This window comes from Melanerpes formicivorus, unplaced genomic scaffold, assembly GCF_026170545.1.
Source record: "Melanerpes formicivorus ecotype bairdi unplaced genomic scaffold, bMelFor1.0.p_v2 SCAF_2, whole genome shotgun sequence".
NCBI lineage: Eukaryota > Metazoa > Chordata > Aves > Piciformes > Picidae > Melanerpes > Melanerpes formicivorus.
In genome coordinates, this window is record NW_027142354.1 from 24,598,585 (window position 1) to 24,618,817 (window position 20,233).

The 20,233-nt window shown below is 43.6% G+C and overlaps 1 protein-coding gene across 1 annotated transcript; it reads right to left on the minus strand.

Moving 5' to 3' along the window:
• Positions 1–6,769: 6,769 nt before the first annotated feature.
• Positions 6,770–14,096, minus strand: LOC137448674 (sulfotransferase 6B1-like). Its single transcript, XM_068153426.1, has 7 exons — positions 13,855–14,096; positions 11,182–11,327; positions 10,950–11,039; positions 9,249–9,375; positions 8,748–8,842; positions 8,183–8,339; positions 6,770–7,115 (listed from the first exon to the last, which is right to left on the minus strand). Exons 1-7 carry the CDS (start codon positions 14,054–14,056, stop codon positions 6,985–6,987), a joined length of 948 nt encoding a protein of 315 aa, XP_068009527.1. The 5' UTR covers positions 14,057–14,096; the 3' UTR covers positions 6,770–6,984.
• Between the last annotated feature and the right edge of the window lie 6,137 nt (positions 14,097–20,233).

Genomic DNA, 20,233 nt, shown 5'->3' on the forward strand with positions numbered 1-20,233 from the left:
GTACTGGAATGCTGCAGTGAGGTCCTTCTGGAGCCTTCTTATCTTTGTGGCCCTCCTTTAGACCTCCCTCCCTGTCTTTCTTGATCTGTTGTGACCAAACTGGACACAGTGCTCCAGGTGCAGCCTGAGAAGTGATGAGTTATAGAATCAGAGTATCATTTAAGTTGGAAAAGTCCTTCAGGTTCATCAAGTCCAACCATTAGCCTAACACTGCTAAGTCCTAAGTACCTAAGTACCTAAGTGCCACTGCTACACAGCTTTTAAGTACCTCCAGGAATGATGACTCAAGAACTTTCCTAATATCCAACCTAAAACTCTCACTTGCAACTTGAAGCCACATCTTCTTGTTCTATTGCTCATTGTTTGAGAGAAGAGGCCAACATCCACCTCTCCACAGCCTCCTTTCAGGTAGTTGTAGAAGGGCAACAAGGTCTCCTCTGAGCTTTGCTCTCTCCAGGCTAAACAATCCCAGTTCCCTCAGCCACTCCTCATAATGCTTGTGCTCTAGACCCTTCACCATCTTTGTTGCCCTTTTTTGGACACACTGTACCACCTTAATGACTTTCTTTTAGTGAGGAGCCCAAAACTGAAAAAGGTATTTGAGCTGCAACCTCACCAACGACAAGTATAGGCGAAAAATCATTCTCCTAAGTTTGCTGTCCACACTACTTCAAATACATGCCCATACCCTATTTGACTTGATTTGAAGATAGTTCTTAATCTATACACAGTAGTGGTTTGAACCACATAATATTCCCCACTATCAGAATCACGAATTATGGTATTTCCAGGTTTTATGACTGTTGGGCACTACCACCCTGGACAGAAAATTCTCAGGCTCTCTTGCCTTTCAGGTCCTTGAGAGGGAGGCTGTGTTTTTGGTTATTACGGGATTCAGACCAGTATTCCTTTCCCTTTTCCTTCTATTCGCTATATATACTGATGTAATCTGGTAACTTTGTAGCAGAGGAATAGAAGTATTCTGTGTAAATCAACTGAAGACTCTCCCTCTGCTCCCCTGCCACCCTCTTTTCTTATCTCCCAGTAAGGAGAGAAAGGAGAGAGGAGACGGGAGGGAAATTAAGGGAGTTTAGCCCTAGCACTAAACACCTTTGTGGTGGCCTTGTTAGATGTTAAAGACCAACAAATACCAATTGCCACTGCAACTGTGCACTGGAGGTAATATCGCACTCTGTGATACCCATCTATAAACTAATTCAACAACTAAAGAGAGAAAATGTGATCACTAAGGCTCAGTCATCTTTAAAAGCCAGGGAGAAGACACCATGCTTGCTAATTTAGCAGTACAACAGGACAGCCAGAAATTCACATAAGTCTCTTGTAGAACTACACTTGTTGACATCCTGGAATACAGCAGAACAGCTTTCCACATTCTTACTGATCCCCTCTCTGTGCTAATTATTCTTGCATTAATTAAATTGTCACCAAACACTCCAGTTTATGAAACAGGCAAGAATCTACCAAGTCCGACTTCCTTATGTGATGGAGCAGATTATCCTGGTGGCAATAACTGCGCACCTGAAGGATGGCCAAGGGCTCAGGCCCAGCCAACATGGATTTAGGAAGGGCAGGTCCTGCCTCTCCAACCTGATCTCCTTCTATGATCAGGTGACCTGTCTGGTGGACGTGGGGAGGCCTGTGGATGTGGTCTACCTGGACTTTGGCAAGGCCTTTGACACCTTCCCCCACAGCAAACTGCTGGCTAAGCTGTCAGCTCGTAGCTTGGACCACCGCACTTTGTGCTGGGTTAGGAACTGGCTGGAGGGCCAAGCCCAGAGAGTGGTGGTGAATGGTGCCACATCCAGCTGGTGGCCAGTCACCAGTGGTGCCCCCCAGGGATCAGTGCTGGGCCCCATCCTCTTTAACATCTTCATCGTTGATCTGGATGAGGGGGTTGAGTCAGTCATCAGCAAGTTTGCAGATGACACCAAGTTAGGAGCAGATGTTAGTCAGTTAGAGGGTGGAAAGGCTCTGCAGAGGGATCTCGACCGACTGGACAGATGGGCAGAGTCCAATGGGATGGCAATTAACAAGTCCAAGTCCCGAGTGCTGCACTTTGGCTACGGCAATCCCATGCAGAGCTACAGGCTGGGGTTGGAGTGGCTGGAGAGCTGCCAAACAGAGAGGGACCTGGGTGTGCTGATCGACAGCCACCTGAATATGAGCCAGCAGTGTGCCCAGGTGGCCAAGAAGGCCAATGGCATCCTGGCCTGCATTAGGAATAGTGTGGCCAGCAGGAGCAGGGAAGTCATTGTGCCCCTGTACTCTGCTTTGGTTAGGCTGCACCTTGAGTACTGTGTCCAGTTCTGGGCCCCTCAGTTTAAGAAGGACATCGAAACACTTGAGCGTGTCCAGAGAAGGGCAACAAGGCTGGGGAGAGGCCTTGAGCACAAGCCCTATGAGGAGAGGCTGAGGGAGCTGGGATTGTTTAGCCTGGAGAAGAGGAGGCTCAGGGGTGACTCATTGCCCTCTACAACTACCTGAAAGGTGGTTGTAGCCGGGAAGGGGTTGGTCTCTTCTCCCAGGCAACCAGCACCAGAACAAGGGGACACAGTCTCAAGCTGCGCCAGGGGAGGTTTAGACTCGAGGTGAGGAGAAAGTTCTTCACTGAGCGAGTCGTTCATCATTGGAATGGGCTGCCCAGGGAGGTGGTGGAGTCGCCGTCCCTGGAGGTGTTCAAGAGGGGATTGGACGTGGCACTTGGTGCCATGGTCTAGTCATGGGGTCTTTGTTGATAGATTGGACTCGATGATCCTCGAGGTCTCTTCCAACCTTAGTTATACTGTGATACTGTGATACTGTGATTTTCCCCCTCATTAGGTCCACACCAGATTTTACAGTTACATTCTGAATTCTCAGTGGCTGAATTCTACTGTAATTTCAAGGCAACTTTTGGGTTTTCAGACAGCAATGTGGCACAAGACCCTTTGTTTGCAGTGAGGCTTTCCAGATACACTGGACTCTGAGAAGCACATTTATTTTAGTTAAGAAGACAAAATCTTTTGATATTAAAAAACTGTTACCCTTGCAGCATTTTTCGATGAGAGATTATGTAAATAGTTGTTACTGAGTCTGAGTAAAACCTGCACAAAGACTGAGTGCTATACTGCTCACAAGGGAAGCACAAGCTCCACCAGTAATTCCTCAGGTAGTACTACTACATCACCAATACTTTATTGAACTAACTAGATTAAAGGTAGTTGAAGAATACAATAGACATGCCCCTGTTGATCTGATGGAAAACTGGACCACGACCTGTTTCTGAAATGTATCCTTCTCTGTGTCATTCAAAGGCTATGGGTTCAGTCCATTTCTGCCCTTACAATCATGAATTTATGTCATTTTATGACTGTAGGTTGTTATGATCCTGGACAGGGGATTCTGGCATGCTCTCTTGCTTTCTGGGTCCCAAGCATGCGGATGTTGGGTGTGGAATGGGTGTGGAGAGAAAACACAGAGACACTCTGGAGAGGTGCATCAACAGCCGCTAGCACTTTATTGAATCCACATCGTGGCTTAAATACCTTTTTCTCTCCCCACATGCTTTTCCCATCTCCTCTTTCTTGGGCTGAGAAAGGACCCCTACATCTTGTTACTCACAGCCTTGCCTTTTCCCAGAGCTGTTTACATTTCAAGTCAAGGGGAGGATGCTTGGACCTTGCTTCAAGGTTTAAGGCTTAATTAGAAGGACTGGTCACAGCCTTGCAATACACAACATGCAGAAACATTTTTCACTTGTTTTCAGGATTTTGGACAGTATTTTAATTTCCCTTTCTTTCTGTTTCATATATATATACTGATGTAGTCTCACACTTTCATAGTGGAGGAGTACAATATTCTGTGTATATCAACTAGAAATCTCTCTCCCTGCCTTTTTTTTCTCCCCTGCCTGTCTCACCTCTTGGTAAGAGGGGAGAGAGGAGGCGGGAGGGGGATTGAGGGGGGGAACTAAACCCATAACACTGGCCCATGAATTTATGCACTTTTCTTCCATCCAAGCAATCTCTAACTTAGTCCACACTGACCAGTGGAGAGCCTATCTCCCTCCAGTTTTGCTTTCTTACCTCCAGTGTCTGAGATCCCTGAGGGCTGGTCTGAGCAGTAATGACTGACGCAAAGATTGCATTCAGTCATTCCACCATCTCTGCATCATCTGTCGCTATGTCTCCCACCTCATTTAACAATGGGCCCACTTTTCCCCTATTCTTCCTCTTACTATTGATGTATTTAAAGAAGCCCTCTTTCATTTCCCTAGCCAGGTTTAGTTGCAAGATAGCCTTCACCTTCCTTGCTTCACCTCAACATGCTTTGGCACTATTTCTATAATCCTCCCAACTGCCAAGACGTTTTTTCCACTTACTGTAGACTTCCCTCTTCTATTTGAATTTTTCTATCAGCTCCTTGCTTACCCATGCAGGTCTCCTGCCTCCTCTGCTAGGCTTGCAATGGCTTCTTGTACATTGGTCACCTGGCATAACAGGTCATATATCTGTTCACACCTTCTACAGTTACTTACCTTAACATCAACAGAGACATCTATGCACCTGTTACAAGCCACTATCTGTAGCAAAATATCTTTCCTAAGCAGATCTGTCTGAGTGGATACATCAGACTTCCCAGGCACTGCCTCCATATCAACCCAGATCTTAGATCTCGGGCAAGTGCCTACCATTTCTCCAGGCCACTAATGCACTCTCAGGCACTGTGGAGCTACAAGCAGAGTGCGGAGGGCTCCCGCATGCACTGTTTGTCCTAGTTTGAGCTTCCATATATGGACAGAATGTAGATTTACCCCAAAGGAGTAAATAAAAACACTTGCACAGAATTGGAAGTTAGTAATACTTACAAAAGTAAAAAAAAAGTACAAAAGGTATTAAGGGAAAAGGAATATATATAAAACCAGAATTGGCAATGGTCTAGGCCCCTGATGGACTAGGCCCCACTACGCAGCAAAACAACTTCCAGCTAGCAGCAAGGCTCCCCTCATATGCTGCAAAGTGAAAGCAAGAGCCAAGAGAACAAACTCTGGAAGTTCTGCCTCTTAAATAGAGAACATGCAGGAAAAGGAAGGGAATAATACATTATATTATCCAGTGCCTCCCCTCTCAGACAGGCTTTCCACTCCTCCCTGGGAGGAGTTACCCTCCATGGTACAGCAGGGTTGAACCCTTAACCCTTAGCCTACAACACAGTTGCACGTCCCACTGGCTGCTCTGTCAGCCACTTGCTTTCCCACTGTGTGCCAAGAATGCAGCTGCTCAGCCTGCACAGTCTGAGTGAGCTGCCAGCTTGTTCACATCTAAAAGCTCCCACTGTTGCATCCAGCCGTGACAGCCTCATTGTCTCTCATGAGAGCTGCAGCTTCTGGCAGGTCTCCCTTCTTTCCTTGGCTTCCCTGGCTGCAGATTGGAGCTCTCTCCCACCATGGTCCCCTACCCCAGTGCTGACTTGCCTTCACTGGAGCTAGTCTCCTTGGCAAGAGAGACTTTGCCCCGCCTGCATGAACCGCCCAGTGAACTGCCCTGCCACAACCTTCCTGATGCACCTTGCCCTTCCTGCCACACCATGCCTTGTTGCACTGCCCTGTATACCAGTGTTGCAGGTCGCTGGTTCTCCCTAGGGTTCTTTAAATGGCTCAGGCTTCATCTTGCCCCGCCTGCTCAGATCCACATCAGACTCATGTGGTCATGAGATCTGGTGGTCTTGCCAGAGGGGCGTGCACAGACCTGTTTGCATTTTTCACTGCAGAACCTCATCTTAGTAAAGACCTTTTCAGTGTTCTAGTGACTTTTTCTCCATTTCTAGTCAGGCTTGATCCCTTGTTCAACTCCTTGCACACACTGAGATGCACTCTTCTATCTCTTACCTAGACAGCTTTCAATACCACCATGTAGGAAATAGTAAAGGGCATGTATTAAAGAAGAGATTAAAAAGTTTCTAATTTCAAAATTATGGGGTGTGGTCCCTTGTTTCTTTCATACATGGAGAAGTCCTGCTCTTCTAGGAATGACAACCTACTGTCCCAGAATGACCAGGTATCACAAGCACACCTCTTCATGCAGAACAATTTTACATGGGCAGCTCTTGCACCAAGATTTAGAAAATCTAATCAAAAAGCAGATGAGTGGCCCAACAGAGCTGAGTATGCAGCAGTCCTCATTATTCCTGTCAGGGAGACATGGGACAGGCCCTGGCATCCTGTCCCACTACCTCAGCCAGGAGCAGGGCACCCTGCACCAAAGTGAGGAATTTGCCAAAGCACCAAAGGCCTTTCTTACCTTGCTGCAGACATATCAACACCATGATAGCAGCACCATCACGCTCTTCCTGTACACAGATGTTTGTGATTTCAGACCCACATTACAAATCTATTTCAAGTCCACTGTGTACCCAGAGGAAAGGCCCTGTGATTTATCTTAGAAAAAAGTTCTTCACAGAAAGAGAGATTGCCCATTGGAGTGGGCTAGCCAGGGAGGTGGTGGAGTCAACATTCCTAGGGGTGTTTAAGAAAAGACTGGATGAGGCACTTAGTGTCATGATCTAGTTGATTGGTTTGGGTTGGGTGATTGGTTGGACTTGATCTTGGAGGTCTCTTCCAACCCAGATGATTCTGTGATTCTGTGATTCTCTCTGTCTCACCACTGAGCACCTCAGGGGTTTCATTCACCAACTGAAGCCATAAAGCAGACAAAGAGATAGCATCAGACTGGTACTAAGATGCATGTGTTCCATACACTTCCTAGAAGGATACCACATATTCACTCAAGGAATATACATATTTTATTTAGTTGCATTAGGCAAAGCACATGCTTCCGGCCCAGGAGAAGTCTAAGAATTACCATACAAATGTTTGGAGGTGCTAGATAGATGTCTGAGGATTTTTCTTTTTTCTCATGGGTAGGAAACATGGGAGTGTCCATCTTTGAAGCATGACCTGCTGTCATGATGCTCATCTGCTTATTTTCAGGTCTTGCAGTATACATCATATTTCATCATTGCTGCCAGCTTGGTTCCTCCTAGGCAGTCTTTGAACTTTTGATCCATTTCTTCATTCTGAGCTTTAGAGAAGAGATCTCTCCAGTTCCCAACAACCCCTGTGTACAACAAGAAGTACCAAAACCTGAAAGACAGTTATACCTAGACAATGGCTCAGAATCATTGCCCACATGACAAATGAAGGATCTGACTTATGCCCCTGAGAGGTCTAATTGCCTGGAAGAAGCAAGGTACCAAAAATAAGAAGTCTGCAGCCAGACCACAAGGAGTACTGCTGGGGGGCTGCTTGCATGCCTTCCATTCCCAGAGGAGGTGTAAAATGTGGTTTCATGAAGCTTTTACATTGAAGAGAGGTGAACCTTTTTTATTTCACCACATAGTTCATGAATACATCCCTCTGAAGGTGGAAGCTATTTGAGGTAGATGGATCAGTGGTAGGGACATCATATCCTTCTTCCTCCAAGGAATGGTGAAGGAAAGGGACTAAGCCCTAATAGCCATGGTATTCAGAAACCAAAGATTCTTGGTACCATAGTGAGTAGATGATCTGCCAGAGCTCTGGCCCTGGCCCAGTCTGTGAGGGACCATCTCTAGGGCCATTACTGACACATTCATTAAGAGGAACCATATTTAGACTACTCCTCAGCTCTCACTGAGCATATAAGATGACACCTTGAAGCCAACAGAGTAGTGAGCAATGCATTTACTTGATGGTCAAAAGACTCTTGTCCCATTAGAACACCTCCTCCAAAGGGGACTTTCATAAAGTGACATTTGCAGCCAGACCACAGGCTGCAATCACCTGACCACACCACAGCTTCTCTGTAAAGACATCCAGCCCATGTGGATTTAGTCTATAATTTTTGATGCAAGCTACCCAAGTGCTAGCCCTCACCTTCACACCTCACTTGCATAACTAGCTGGGGCTGCCACAGGAAAACAGAGCAACATGGAATCAATGGCCTGCAACTCTGGTAAGTTTCTCACAGAGCCCCCAAATCCCATAAGTGGCAGAAGCTTGTTGTACAGGTTGCCACAGGAGAGAACTCACCCATACTTCTACTTTCTAGCCAGCCCTTTGACTTCATGTTTAAGTGAGGAAACCTGCTCAGAACTCCTGGTGTTCTACTTTAGAAAGTGTATTTTCCATTTGTAGAGACTTTACCCTTCCGAAAGAGGATGTCTCCAAAATTTCCATGGGTTTCTTTGGATTTCCCTTTCATAGCTTGGAAACTGGTATTCTCTGTAATTCTTGGAAAATCTTCCTCACACAGAGAAAATCCAAAGAAGGCAGCAATCCTTTTCATTCCCAGTACCTGGTCCTGGCCAAAGAAACAGAACACACAGGTGACACTAAACTTGACACCATGGCTGTGGTATGGAGTCAACAACTGGTGGGAAGCCCAGCAGAGGAGGTCAACTCCCACAGTATCACCAAGGATTTCTAAGAGCTCTAACAGAGAGGGAACCCACACATGGTGGCCTCAGCATCAAGTCTTTTCTTCTCTCCCCAAACCAACTCTATCTGTGACAGATATGGCACCTTCCACAAACAGGCAAGGCTATCCTCCTCCTAACCTACACAGACCTCCTCTAAATGTAGAAGAGTGTATCACAAAGGCACACTTTTCTAAACTGGCAAGCAGTCTTGAACCAAGAATTTCTTCCCCATGACCTCAGGAGGAGCATGCAGTGCACCCATTAATGAAGAATCAAGTGAGATACCACACCTCTTTGAGTTCCTCATAGCTTATCATCATGATCTTCTCATGGTCAATGTATTTGTTCCATTCCACTAAATGGTCAAAGTAGGATCCCCAAGTCACTGCAGACAGAGACAGAGTTGTGCAGAGTATTCCCCGAAACAGGCCCTTACCAAATCAGAGAAGTAAGCCCAGCCAGCTCTTTGAGCACAAAACCAGGATGATAAAGTGGTAACCAGCTCAACATGTCTGTTCTTTCAGCTCAGGTCAATGTAGGATCTGCCAGCTCAGGCAGCTAGGCAGCACTGAACTACAAGCTCTAGTTTGGGAACAAAAGATTTCTCATGATTTCTCTGAGGCAAAAGAAATTCTGATTATCTGGTACTCCCTGTGTCTGCCATAATATGGTCTTATCTGCCTGCCCTGGAAGTGCCTTTCTAAGATATGTTGGAGTAGGATTCCCATGCACGGGGTCCTGTGTATGCCCCTCATGTAAGAAGGAATGCCAGAGGATTCAGGGCAAAGTACATTTCCCATTCATGAATGCTGGAAAGTACTCATCCCAGGAGGCGAAGGACGGCAGCACTGGCATGTTGTTGTAGAAGTGGTAATAGGACACAGCTGTGTCTTTGGGGTTCCGAACTAGCACAAGAATCTAGAGGAAGAAAACATATAAATTGATTCTGATTTAAGGACTCACTAAAGTGCTGTCTTCTTAACATATCACATAAAATTACAAAATCATTTAAGTTGGAAAAGAACTTTAAGATAATTGAGTCAAGCTGTAAACCTAACACTGCTGAATCCACAAATAAATCATGTCCCTAAGTGCAACATTTACACAGCTTTTAAGTACCAGTGGAAATGGTGATTCAACGTCTTCCCTGAGCAGCCTTTTCCAATGCTTGACAACCTTTTTGGCAAAGAAAATTTTCCTAATATCCAATCCAAACCTCTTCTGGTGCAGCTTGAGGCCTTTTACTCATGGCCTATCACTTGTTACCTAGGAAAAGAAACTGGTATGCACCGTTATACAATCTCCCTTCAGGTAGTTGTAGAGAGTGACAAGGTCTCTCCTCTGAGCTTCCTTTTTCTCCAGGCTAAACTACCCCAGTTTCCTCAGACACTCCTTATAGCACTTGTGCTCTAAACCCTTCACCAGTTTTGTTTGCCTTCTTTGGACATGCTTCAGCACCTCAATGTCCTTGTAGTGGAGTACAGTATTTGAGGTGTGGCCTCACCATTGCCAGGTACAGGGGGAAAATTCCTTCCCTAGTCCTGCTGACAACAGTTGCTGATGCAAGCCAAGATGCTGTTAAACATCTTATTTGGCCACCTGGGTATACTGCTGGCTCATATTCAGTCAGCTGTCAACCAATACCACAGGTCCTTTTCTGTATAGAGCAGCTTTCCAGCCATTCTTTCCCAAGCCTGTAATTCTACATGGGGGTTGTTGTGACTTAGCTGTAGGACACAGCACTCAGCCTTGTTGAATCTCATATTATTTGCCTCAGCCCATTGATCCAGCCTGTCCAGATCCCTCTGTAAAGCTCCCTACCCTCAAGCAGGTCAACACTTCCACCCAGCTTGGTGTCACCCGCAAACTTACTTGTCCCCTAAGACACACCAGATCACACAATGCTGGTCTAATTGCTTTTCTTGAGCAAAATCATAGAGCTTTTTCACCCCACTTGGTGCTAATGTGAGCTTCAGGATGAGAGCAAGAAGGTTTTCAGTGATGCCCTTGGAACATAGTTCTGAGCTAGATCCAATCTGAAGAAATGAGATTGTGAGCTACAGAACAGGAAAGCCGCAAGCAGACTACGGGTCTACCCTTGCTTCCCTCTGCAGCAGTTCCTGTTGAAGACTGTGAGCACCAGCCTGCAGTGGGCTTCCTTTCTACAGCTACTCTTGCCTAGGAGGAAAGATAAAGCAAACTGAATAGTTGCTTTCCTTGCTCAGTTTTCTGACATGAACCTGGAAGCATCTTTCTGAAGGAGATCTGAAGAGGCAGTGACAGCCAGAAGCAAATCCCAATAGTAACCTCTTGAGTCAGCAAAGCTATTGTTGGGAGAGGATGTTTGTTCACAGCTGCAGCACACAGTGCTCTGCCTCTTCAGCCCTGGATTGAAGGTGTATTGACCAGTGCAGAAAAGACCTCACACAGACAGAGTAAAGCTAATTCAGGGTGGAAAACATTTTGTGGTGGGATGCAAAGGGAAAACTGACCTTAGCTTTGCTTTGGAGAATGGATGGTGGCAGGAGATGAGGTGGCAGATGGGTTATAATAATTCTTCTAGAAGGCAATTTCTTCATCCTCTTTAAAGCAAGAGGGAAGAAATGTTAGAAGAAGTAGCTTAATTTATGGCACGTGCCTTTTGAGGAATTATGGGTAATAAGCAAAGGTGAGAAGAGAGAAGAAGGATCTTATCACTTGGAAAACCCACAGGAATAAACCAACCTCATATACCCCAGGATCTCCAAATTCTAGACGTGAAAATGTCTTTAACTTCTTTTCATCATTTATTCTCTCTTTCATTTCTTCTTCTGTATATTTGGCATCTCTTGATTCCAAGTCCCTCACTATTTGGCCAAGCCAATTGGTTCCTGAAAGGATAAAGATACCAGTATCACATCCATTCAAATGCACTTTTTCATGCCAACTTCACTGATAGGATATCCTACCAAACTAGTTCACCTTAGCCTGTAAACAGGTGGGTGTGCTGGTTTCGGCCATGATAGAATTAGTTATCCTTATAGGTAGATTGTACTCAGCTATGTTTTGAATTTCTGACTAGTGTTGCTAACACAGAAATGTTTTTGTTGTTGCTGAATGGTACTCACACACAGTCAAGTCCTTTTCTGCTTCTCATGCTGCCCCACCAGTCCCCCTCTACAAGCTGGGAGGGGACCAACTGATCCAAACCAATCAAAGGGATACTCCATACTATATGATGTCATGCTCAGCAATAAATAAAAGCTGGGGGAAGATGAAGGAAAGAGGGACATTGGGAGTGACGGTTCTTGTCTTCCCAAGTAACTGTAATACATGGTGGAGACCAGCTTTTCTGGAGATGGCTGAACACCAGTCTGCTGATGCAAAGCAGTGAAAGGATTCCTTATTTTGCTTTGCTTGCATGCATGACTTCTACTTCACCTACTAAACTGTCATTATTTATTGTTGTTTACAACTACCTGAAGGGAGATTGTAGCCAGGTGGGGGTTGGTCTCTCCTCCCAGGCAACCAGCACCAGAACAAGAGGACACAGTCTCAAGCTGCACCAGAGGAGGTTTAGGCTGGATATTAGGAGGAAGTTCTTCATAGAAAGAGTGATCAGCCATTGGAATGGGCTGCCCAGGGAGGTAGTGGAGTCACCATCACTGGAGGTGTTTAGGAAGAGACTGGATGGGGCGCTTGGTGCCATGGTTTAGTTGATTAGATGGTGTTGGATGATAGGTTGGACTTGATGATATCAAAGGTCTTTTCCAACCTGTTTAATTCTATTCTATTCTATTCTATTCTATTCTATTCTATTCTATTCTATTCTATTCTATTCTATTCTATTCTATTCTATTCTATTCTATTCTACCCTATCCTATCCTATCCTATCCTATCCTATCCTATCCTATCCTATCCTATCCTATCCATTTCAACCCATGAGCTTTGTCCCTTTTAATATTCTATTTCTATCCCCCATCCCACTTATGGGGAGAAGTGAGCTTTTGACCAGCTTAGGTGCAGGCTGAGGTTAAACCACAGCCATAGCATTGGGTTACAATAACACTGGGTTACTATAACACCGGGTTACTATAACACCAGATTACCGTAACACCACAAACCATTAAACGGTAACACTGAGCAATAATCAGTAAGAGTATACTATAAGCCAACAGAGACAGAGCTGTCAGGAGATGTGGAGTCATCTCAGACTACTCCCTGTGGAAATTACTCAAGAGCAGCAGTCAGAATATCAGGAGATGTGATTATCCTGCTTTATCTAACACCAAGTGGTGTTCTCCACTTGAATACTGTGTGAAGTTCTTGCACTGAAGTGCAAGATTTTTGAGACTCTGGAGAGAGTCTTGCTGAACTTCCACTAAATCATCACAGTATCACAGTATCACAGTATTGCTAAGGTTGGAAGAGACCTCGAGGATCATCGAGTCCAACCTGTCACCACAGACCTCATGACTAGACCATGGCACCAAGTGCCACGTCCAATCCCCTCTTGAACACCTCCAGGGATGGTGACTCCACCATCTCCCTGGGCAGCCCATTCCAATGATGAACGACTCGCTCGGTGAAGAACTTTCTCCTCACCTCGAGCCTAAACTTCCCCTGGCACAGCTTGAGACTGTGTCCCCTTGTTCTGGTGCTGGTTGCCTGGGAGAAGAGACTAACCCCTTCCCGGCTACAACCACCTTTCAGGTAGTTGTAGAGGGCAATGAGTCACCCCTGAGCCTCCTCTTCTCCAGGCTAAACAATCCCAGCTCCCTCAGCCTCTCCTCATAGGGCTTGTGCTCAAGGCCTCTCCCCAGCCTTGTTGCCCTTCTCTGAATACGTTCAAGTGTCTCAACGTCCTTCTTAAACTGAGGGAGTTAGAGTAAATAAAATGCACAGAAAGGCTTATTTTTCTCAGGCTAGAGATTAAAAAAAAAAAAAAAGGCCTGGGGAATCTCTGTCCAGTCTTCCACTATTTGAGGTTAAAATGAAGATGGAGCCAACTCTTCCAAAAATTCACCAGGAAATTACAGAAAAAGAATATTATAAGTCACCACAGGGGATGTCCAACTGCATAGAAGTAAAAATACCAACAACCAACTAGCCAGCCAAAAAGCTTCCTTATAGTGGGAAAACACTGAAATAGACTTCCAGTGGGTGGTGAATCTCCACCCTCAAATTTTTAATTCTTCTGGACAAAGCCTTGAGGAATCAAACTTAATTTTGAAGGTTAGGTCATTCTCCTATTTTGAGCAGGAGGTTATATTATCTGATTTCCAGAGATGCTTTACAACTTAAGTCCATGAACCTATGAAATCTGATGTCACCATAAGCTTTTCCCAGGTATTACTTCTGTGTTAAATGATGGCACAAAGTTCTGGATTGTGTACTTAACTAGAAAACAACACTCACCTGTTTTAGGATAGCCTGCTAAAATCACATCATCGCTCCTGGCTTCAAAAGATTTCAGAGCTTCCATAGTTTCTGGGCTGCTAACTGTGGCAGGGTATAAAACACCTTTGTATGAAAAGAACCATTCTTCTGGGGGAATCTTTTCACCCTGTGAAAAAAGATTATCTGCTATTTCGATAAATCTTTCCCTGTTTCTGCTCATGTTTGTATCCCTCTGGAACGCTTCAAACAAAGAGATAGAGGCTGACTTTCCACAACATAGAGAAACTCTATGTAATATATTAACAAATCACATAGGGCATTCACTCAGGATCAAATGTAAAAGTCAATGATTAACTCTGTACTCTGTTAATTTCACTTGGAATTGCAAGTGTACAGACTGAAAATAGTGACATAGATTCTTCGCTGCAGCTCGCATTAGACATGGGAATCTATTGGGGCAACAATAACATTCAAAGAGTAAATAAAATAAACAAAAAAGAAACCTATGAAGGATATTCCCTAAGATACTTTGATGAGTAATGGAGTGTGGTGGGTTGGTTTCCCCCCACCAAAATTAACTTTGCCAGACTGACTCAGTTAGAAGCAAATTAATATGTATAAAATATACAGTATTTGCAATATTACACAGATATTTATGATTAGCTAATAACATGAAAACCCCCCTGGTCAAGAAGCCAGGGAAGCTGTTCCACTGCCCCCACCCCCCCAAGAGAGAAAGGAGCAGAGAGACAAGCAGTGGGTTAGACTTAGCCAAGGCCAGCCAAATCACACAGATTATCTCTCCTGAGTGAAGTAAAAACAGCCAAGATCAGAAGGGAAGAGAAAAAAGGAAGAATTGTTATGGTATAGCTCCTCTTCTTCCAGATATTCACCCAACAAATTTGTTTAGAATAAACTTATGTTTTCCTTTTTGCAACCAATAGTGATTTATTTATATTTTCCTACTTTTCTGCTTGAAATTTGTAACTGAATTTTAAAGGCATAGCCTAAAATGACCACACGGAGTGCAATTTGCAAAATGGACAACCAACATGTAGTGGACATGTGGATAGTAGTTCTCAGCCTGGCTTACTGTTGATTCCACTAATCGATACATATTCAAGGGTGCAACTTTGTTCCAGGTGTTGACTCAGTCCTGCAGCCAGCCACAGTAACATCATGACATCAGGCTGTATCTCCAGAGATAAGGACAAGTACCATGTTTCTCATGATTAAATACTTTGAGACTTTCACTTTATTGAATCCTACAGGACGGTTACTTTCACAGGACACTCTAATACGTAGGTTCTGCATTAATGTAAGTCAAATTCTACCAAATAGAGCTAAATCGAATTTAGCTCTGTTTCTCTATATGTGTCCATAAATTAATTGTCAGGTGAAATTGTCCTTGATGGGGAAGTTACTGGTATTCTAGCCAATTCATTTTCAGAAGATAAAGAGTACTGAGATGGAGAAATAGGTATTTTAATAGGTAACCCCAGCAGAGACATGCAGTACAGGAAGGTTGAACTTCCCTATGGAGGGGTCTTGCACTGTCTCTTATTTCACACCCTTGCATATAGCATGGGTCTCATTCATTACTCACAGAGAGCTCCACACTGCTTTACATTAAAGCTTTGTCTCTTCGTAGATGGGCATTAGACATTCAAGTATGAGGGGTTATATCAAAGACAGCTGTAAGACCTGGATGATTGTTTACAGTTACATAGCAAGAATAATTTTAAATTATCTTTCTGGCTTCCCAAAATACATAACCATCAAAATAGACTGCTTTAGTGGTAATTTTTTATCTAGAAGTGCTATTTTACTCATAAAAACTTGGACCTTATTCCTATATTATACCTTCTGTCTGCTTTTTTATTGTTTTCAGTTTTCTCTCCATGTGTTTACTGAGATGCAAAGGGAAATATCCTGCCATTTGCCAGTGCTGTGACTAAGAACATGAGGAAATCAGAGTTTTCTGCCTCCAGAACCAGCTGCTTGACTGCTGAGGGAGCCAGATCACTATAACACCTGAACATGAAATCTACCAATGTGTCACTTGAGTCACGTGCGACATGAATGCCCCTGAGTCTGAGTCCTTTAACCTTTGTACCCTGATCTTGGTTTATAAGCAGGGCTCTTGATACTGTCACAGCTGCCTGGCAGTCTGTTCCAGAGCTGCAGGAGTGAGGACTCAGAGTAGCTCTGTCTCTCTGAAGAGGCTGAAGAGAGCCAGATGCCATGAAAGTGCTGGGACTCCTGTCTCAATGCTGTCTGTCCAGCAGCCAAATGTTTTGACATAAACAGGTGACCCCACGGGGAGACTGCATAACTGTTGCACAGCCATGGTTCCCAGGGAAAACTGAGTTGGGCAGTCCATCTACATGAAAATTTGCCTTGGATGAAAATGCTTTGAGCAGGAACATCTGCAGCACAGCTCAAAGAGGTTATTCACCTTAGACTTGTTTTGGGAAATGGATTGGGGAATGAACATGAGGTGGGAGATGGGTTAGTATATTTTTTCCAGTTTCTTCATCCTCTTTAAAGCAAATAGAAATACAATGTAAGCATCCTCTTCAGTGGAAATAATACCACTTCAGAAATCACAGGAAACAAAACAAGCAAACAAAAAAGTGTAGACAAGACAGAAAGATACTTTGGTTTTCTTGGTTTTGAGGTTATGTACCCTGATGCTCATGGGTGACTTCAGTCACCCTCATATTAGTTGGAACAATCACACAGCCAGGCATACTCAGTCTCAGAAGCTCCTGAAGTGCATTGATAACAGCTTTCTGATGCAGGTGGTTGAAGAACCAACAAAGACAGATGTGATGCTGGACCCTGTATTAACAAAGAAAGTCTGGTCAAGGACATTAAGGTATGAGGCATCCTTGGCTGTAGTAACCATAAAATGATAGAGTTTAGTATTGTTAGGGAAAGAAGCAAGTAAAACTTCTATCCTGGACTTTAAGAAGACTAACATTCTCCTATTCAAAGAACTACTACATGGTAAGGGGGCCCAAGAGAGCTGGTAAATATTCCAACACCTCCTCCTCAAAGCTCAAGAAAATGCATACCCTTGAAAAAAAAATCTAGAAAAGGAGGCAGGACACCTGCATGGATAAGCAAGAAGCTGATAGAAAAATTCAAATGGAAGAGGAAAGTCGGGCTAGTGGTCCAGGTATCTTCCTGATGGAGGGAGGCAAGTGCTTGGCAGTGAAAAAGTTCTGATGTGGGGATACCTATTCTTCTCTGAGACTGTTTTACTCTCTAATGAAGTTTAATTACAAAACCCCCAACTATTTATGTATCATTTATTTAAGAATAATCTATTGAAGGGTTATGTTATGGGAAAATGGCCCATATTTTTTAAAAATATTGTGAATCATAGCTTGCCAGCTGAGAAATACTGATCAGCTACTGCATATTCCTAATGATATTAATCCTACATTTTCCTCACCAAGGCTAAGGAAATGGGTGACTTGCTATATTTGGGATCAGCAGAATGAGCTGGAACCTTACCATTTTATCCACTGGTAAATACAACACAAAGCTTTGGTGGAGAAAGAAATAAATCACCTGGATTTTATATCCTGGTGAGAAATTTCATTAATTCCATTAATGTTATATTTGCTTTTAGGTGAAGCAGTATGTGACTTATGGGACATGTAGTAGGATTTAATGTCTTGAACTGAGTTTAAGCAAGAGTTATAGTACACAAATGTAACATTTTTCATCCTGTAAATGGCAGCTCATGTGCTGGCTAACCCCAGCGGTAAAATGACTCCGTTTTTGTCTTAAAGGTCTCTAGACACCCAAACTCTGCTTTTAGACATGCCCAAGAACTCTTCTGTTTTAACAGGCTCTGTGCCCTCAGACTTCTTGTAATTATGTACAAGTCATTTGGACTTCACAGTTAGCTCACCTCTTTCCCTTATTCCCAGCACTTTTGGAATACGAGGACTCTTTATGAGCCTCCATCTGGGCCTCTTCAGCTGGAAACAGCTGAAAATGTGAATAATTTTTAAAAACCATTTGCAAAGCCTGTCGTGTTGATTCTCTAGCATAGCATTCAGTACAATAAAATACTCGCTAATACTGCTCTGCCTACACAAGCGCAGAAGAAAGATCGTGGGTTTACTAAAATGTTATTTTTAGCCTGACATTTTTAAAATGCTTTCTTCACCTCAGAATTACTTGCAGGCTGAAGGGCTCACAACAGCTCTTCTGGTAATCACAACCTGGCTCAGAATTCTTGGCAATGGTGTGAGAAGAAAAGTGCCAACCAGGGAAGCAGGGTCTTCTGGTGGATTGAGGGGAAATATTGGCAGGAGGCTAAGGCACTGCTGGGAAGGCATATGTGTTGGTTAATATAGCACAGCACAATTATCTGTGTTCTCTGTTGAAAGACTGAGAAAAAAAAAACATTAAAAATTTCCCCTTTGTAACAGCTATTCTTTCCTGAATCCAAGTTTACAGACTTCCCACAGAAACTTAATTTAAAGGCTACTTAAATCTTGACGTTATGAAAACCAGGCTATGTTTTACACAGATGTGTGCTTGAGCATGATTTTTCAGCTGCTTCTTGTCTGGCATGCTGGGAAGTGCTGGGCAGCTCCCTGCAGGAGTTCCAGTTTCATCCTGTCTAAAGATTATCTGAGTAATATGCACTTGGGGCAACATCACAAACCTTCTCTATAGTTACTGGAAAGCAATAAATACCCTTGAGTAGCAAAGACTGAGTCTGATTTTATATTAATTGAATCAGCTTTTGGTCTATGCTGGTGCTACAGCAAGTGTATTCCTACTTGAGATGTTGCAGATCACGATGAAGATGTGGATGAATTGTGTCAAACTGTGCTGAGTACTACTGCTGAGCTTGCCCTGTCTTCTTCCCACTAGAAATTAATGATTCTGAAGTGGGTTTCAGCTGTTGGTGTGAAGGGGAAAGCAATTTGATTCCACATGTATAAGAGGGCAGGTCACTAGGGATTTTATTGTACAGAGATCAGAAGTGCAAGCTGTGTCTAGCTGTAAAGGCTATACTCCCTATATGTCTTTGTTTTTCCATCATTATCTGTGCCTTTTACTGTGCCTTACCTCTGAGAACACATCACTTAGAACATATCATTCATGTGCTTATTCTCAACATTTCTGGCATTATGGACCTATCCTTCAGCAGCACAGACCTACCTTTCACCAGCACCCACTAAGCTATTTTAAGCTTAACATTAGAAATGTTCTTGACTATTTTTCTGTCATTTTGAGAGGACGAAAGGAACAGGTGAAACATCCTTCAGACTTAAATTAACCATGGTTCCCAGATGTTTACCAGATCAGGTGAAGTCACACAGTTCAGCCTGTGTGATATACAAATATGCATGGAGTAAAAATGCTGTTAAAGACAATTAAATTCAGGTGAAGAATCAGCTGGAACACACTACCACACAAACCTTTCTTTTGAAATAGGCAGGTCCTGCACTGCTGTAATGTCAGGCCTTACAAACCATCTTTGAAAACAAGTAGTGTACATCCAGCTGCATGTGTATTGTCAAGCACTGCTGTTCATCTGTGCTTCATTCTGCTTTAAGGGCACTTAAATCTGTACAACCTCTGAAAGTCTGCTCATAATGTGTGTCCACACTACTATCCAACAGGAAGAATGAGGACATTACAGGCAGTCTGTTCCAAGAGGAAGGGCTTGCACCCTACCTCAGACACAGAAAATCTCTGTTCCAACAGTATCATTATGCCACAGGCAAGATAACTAATTCCAGGACATTTATCTCCCTGGATGTCCTGGAATAATATTTGGCAAGATGTTGAATTGTGCTGGAGCTTGTGCTGGAGCCAGCTTGGTAACTTATGCAGCTGAAGATGTCACTTGGGACCTCCAGCTGGAATCAAAGGCCTGGGAAGAATCTCCTTGCGCCATGTGACTTTTAACCTGTTTTGCAAACCTACATAGATGCAGATAGGATAACCACACTTTGTAGTCTCTATCCAGAAGGACTGTGGTGATTATGTTTTGAAACTTGTTTAAAAAATACCTCTGTTATTATACTTTTTCAGTTTTTCCAAGTGGACTTTGTTTTGTTGCTGCTATAACTAAGCTTGTAGTTGAGAGATTTTACATTTTTAATAAATCCATTCATTATCAGTGAAGGATGGAACATTTAGGTCCTGCCATTCTCATTTTAACCCAGTTTTAAAAGACATTAGTACTGACTGAATATAGAAAATGTTCATAAAATTTGACAGGAGTGAAAGTAAAAATGTTCCCTAAACTGGACCTTAGCAATGCCTTTGACACTGTCCCCCACAGCAAACTCCTGGCCAAGCTATCAGCCCATGGCTTGGACAGCAGCAGACTGCGGTGGGTTAGGAACTGGCT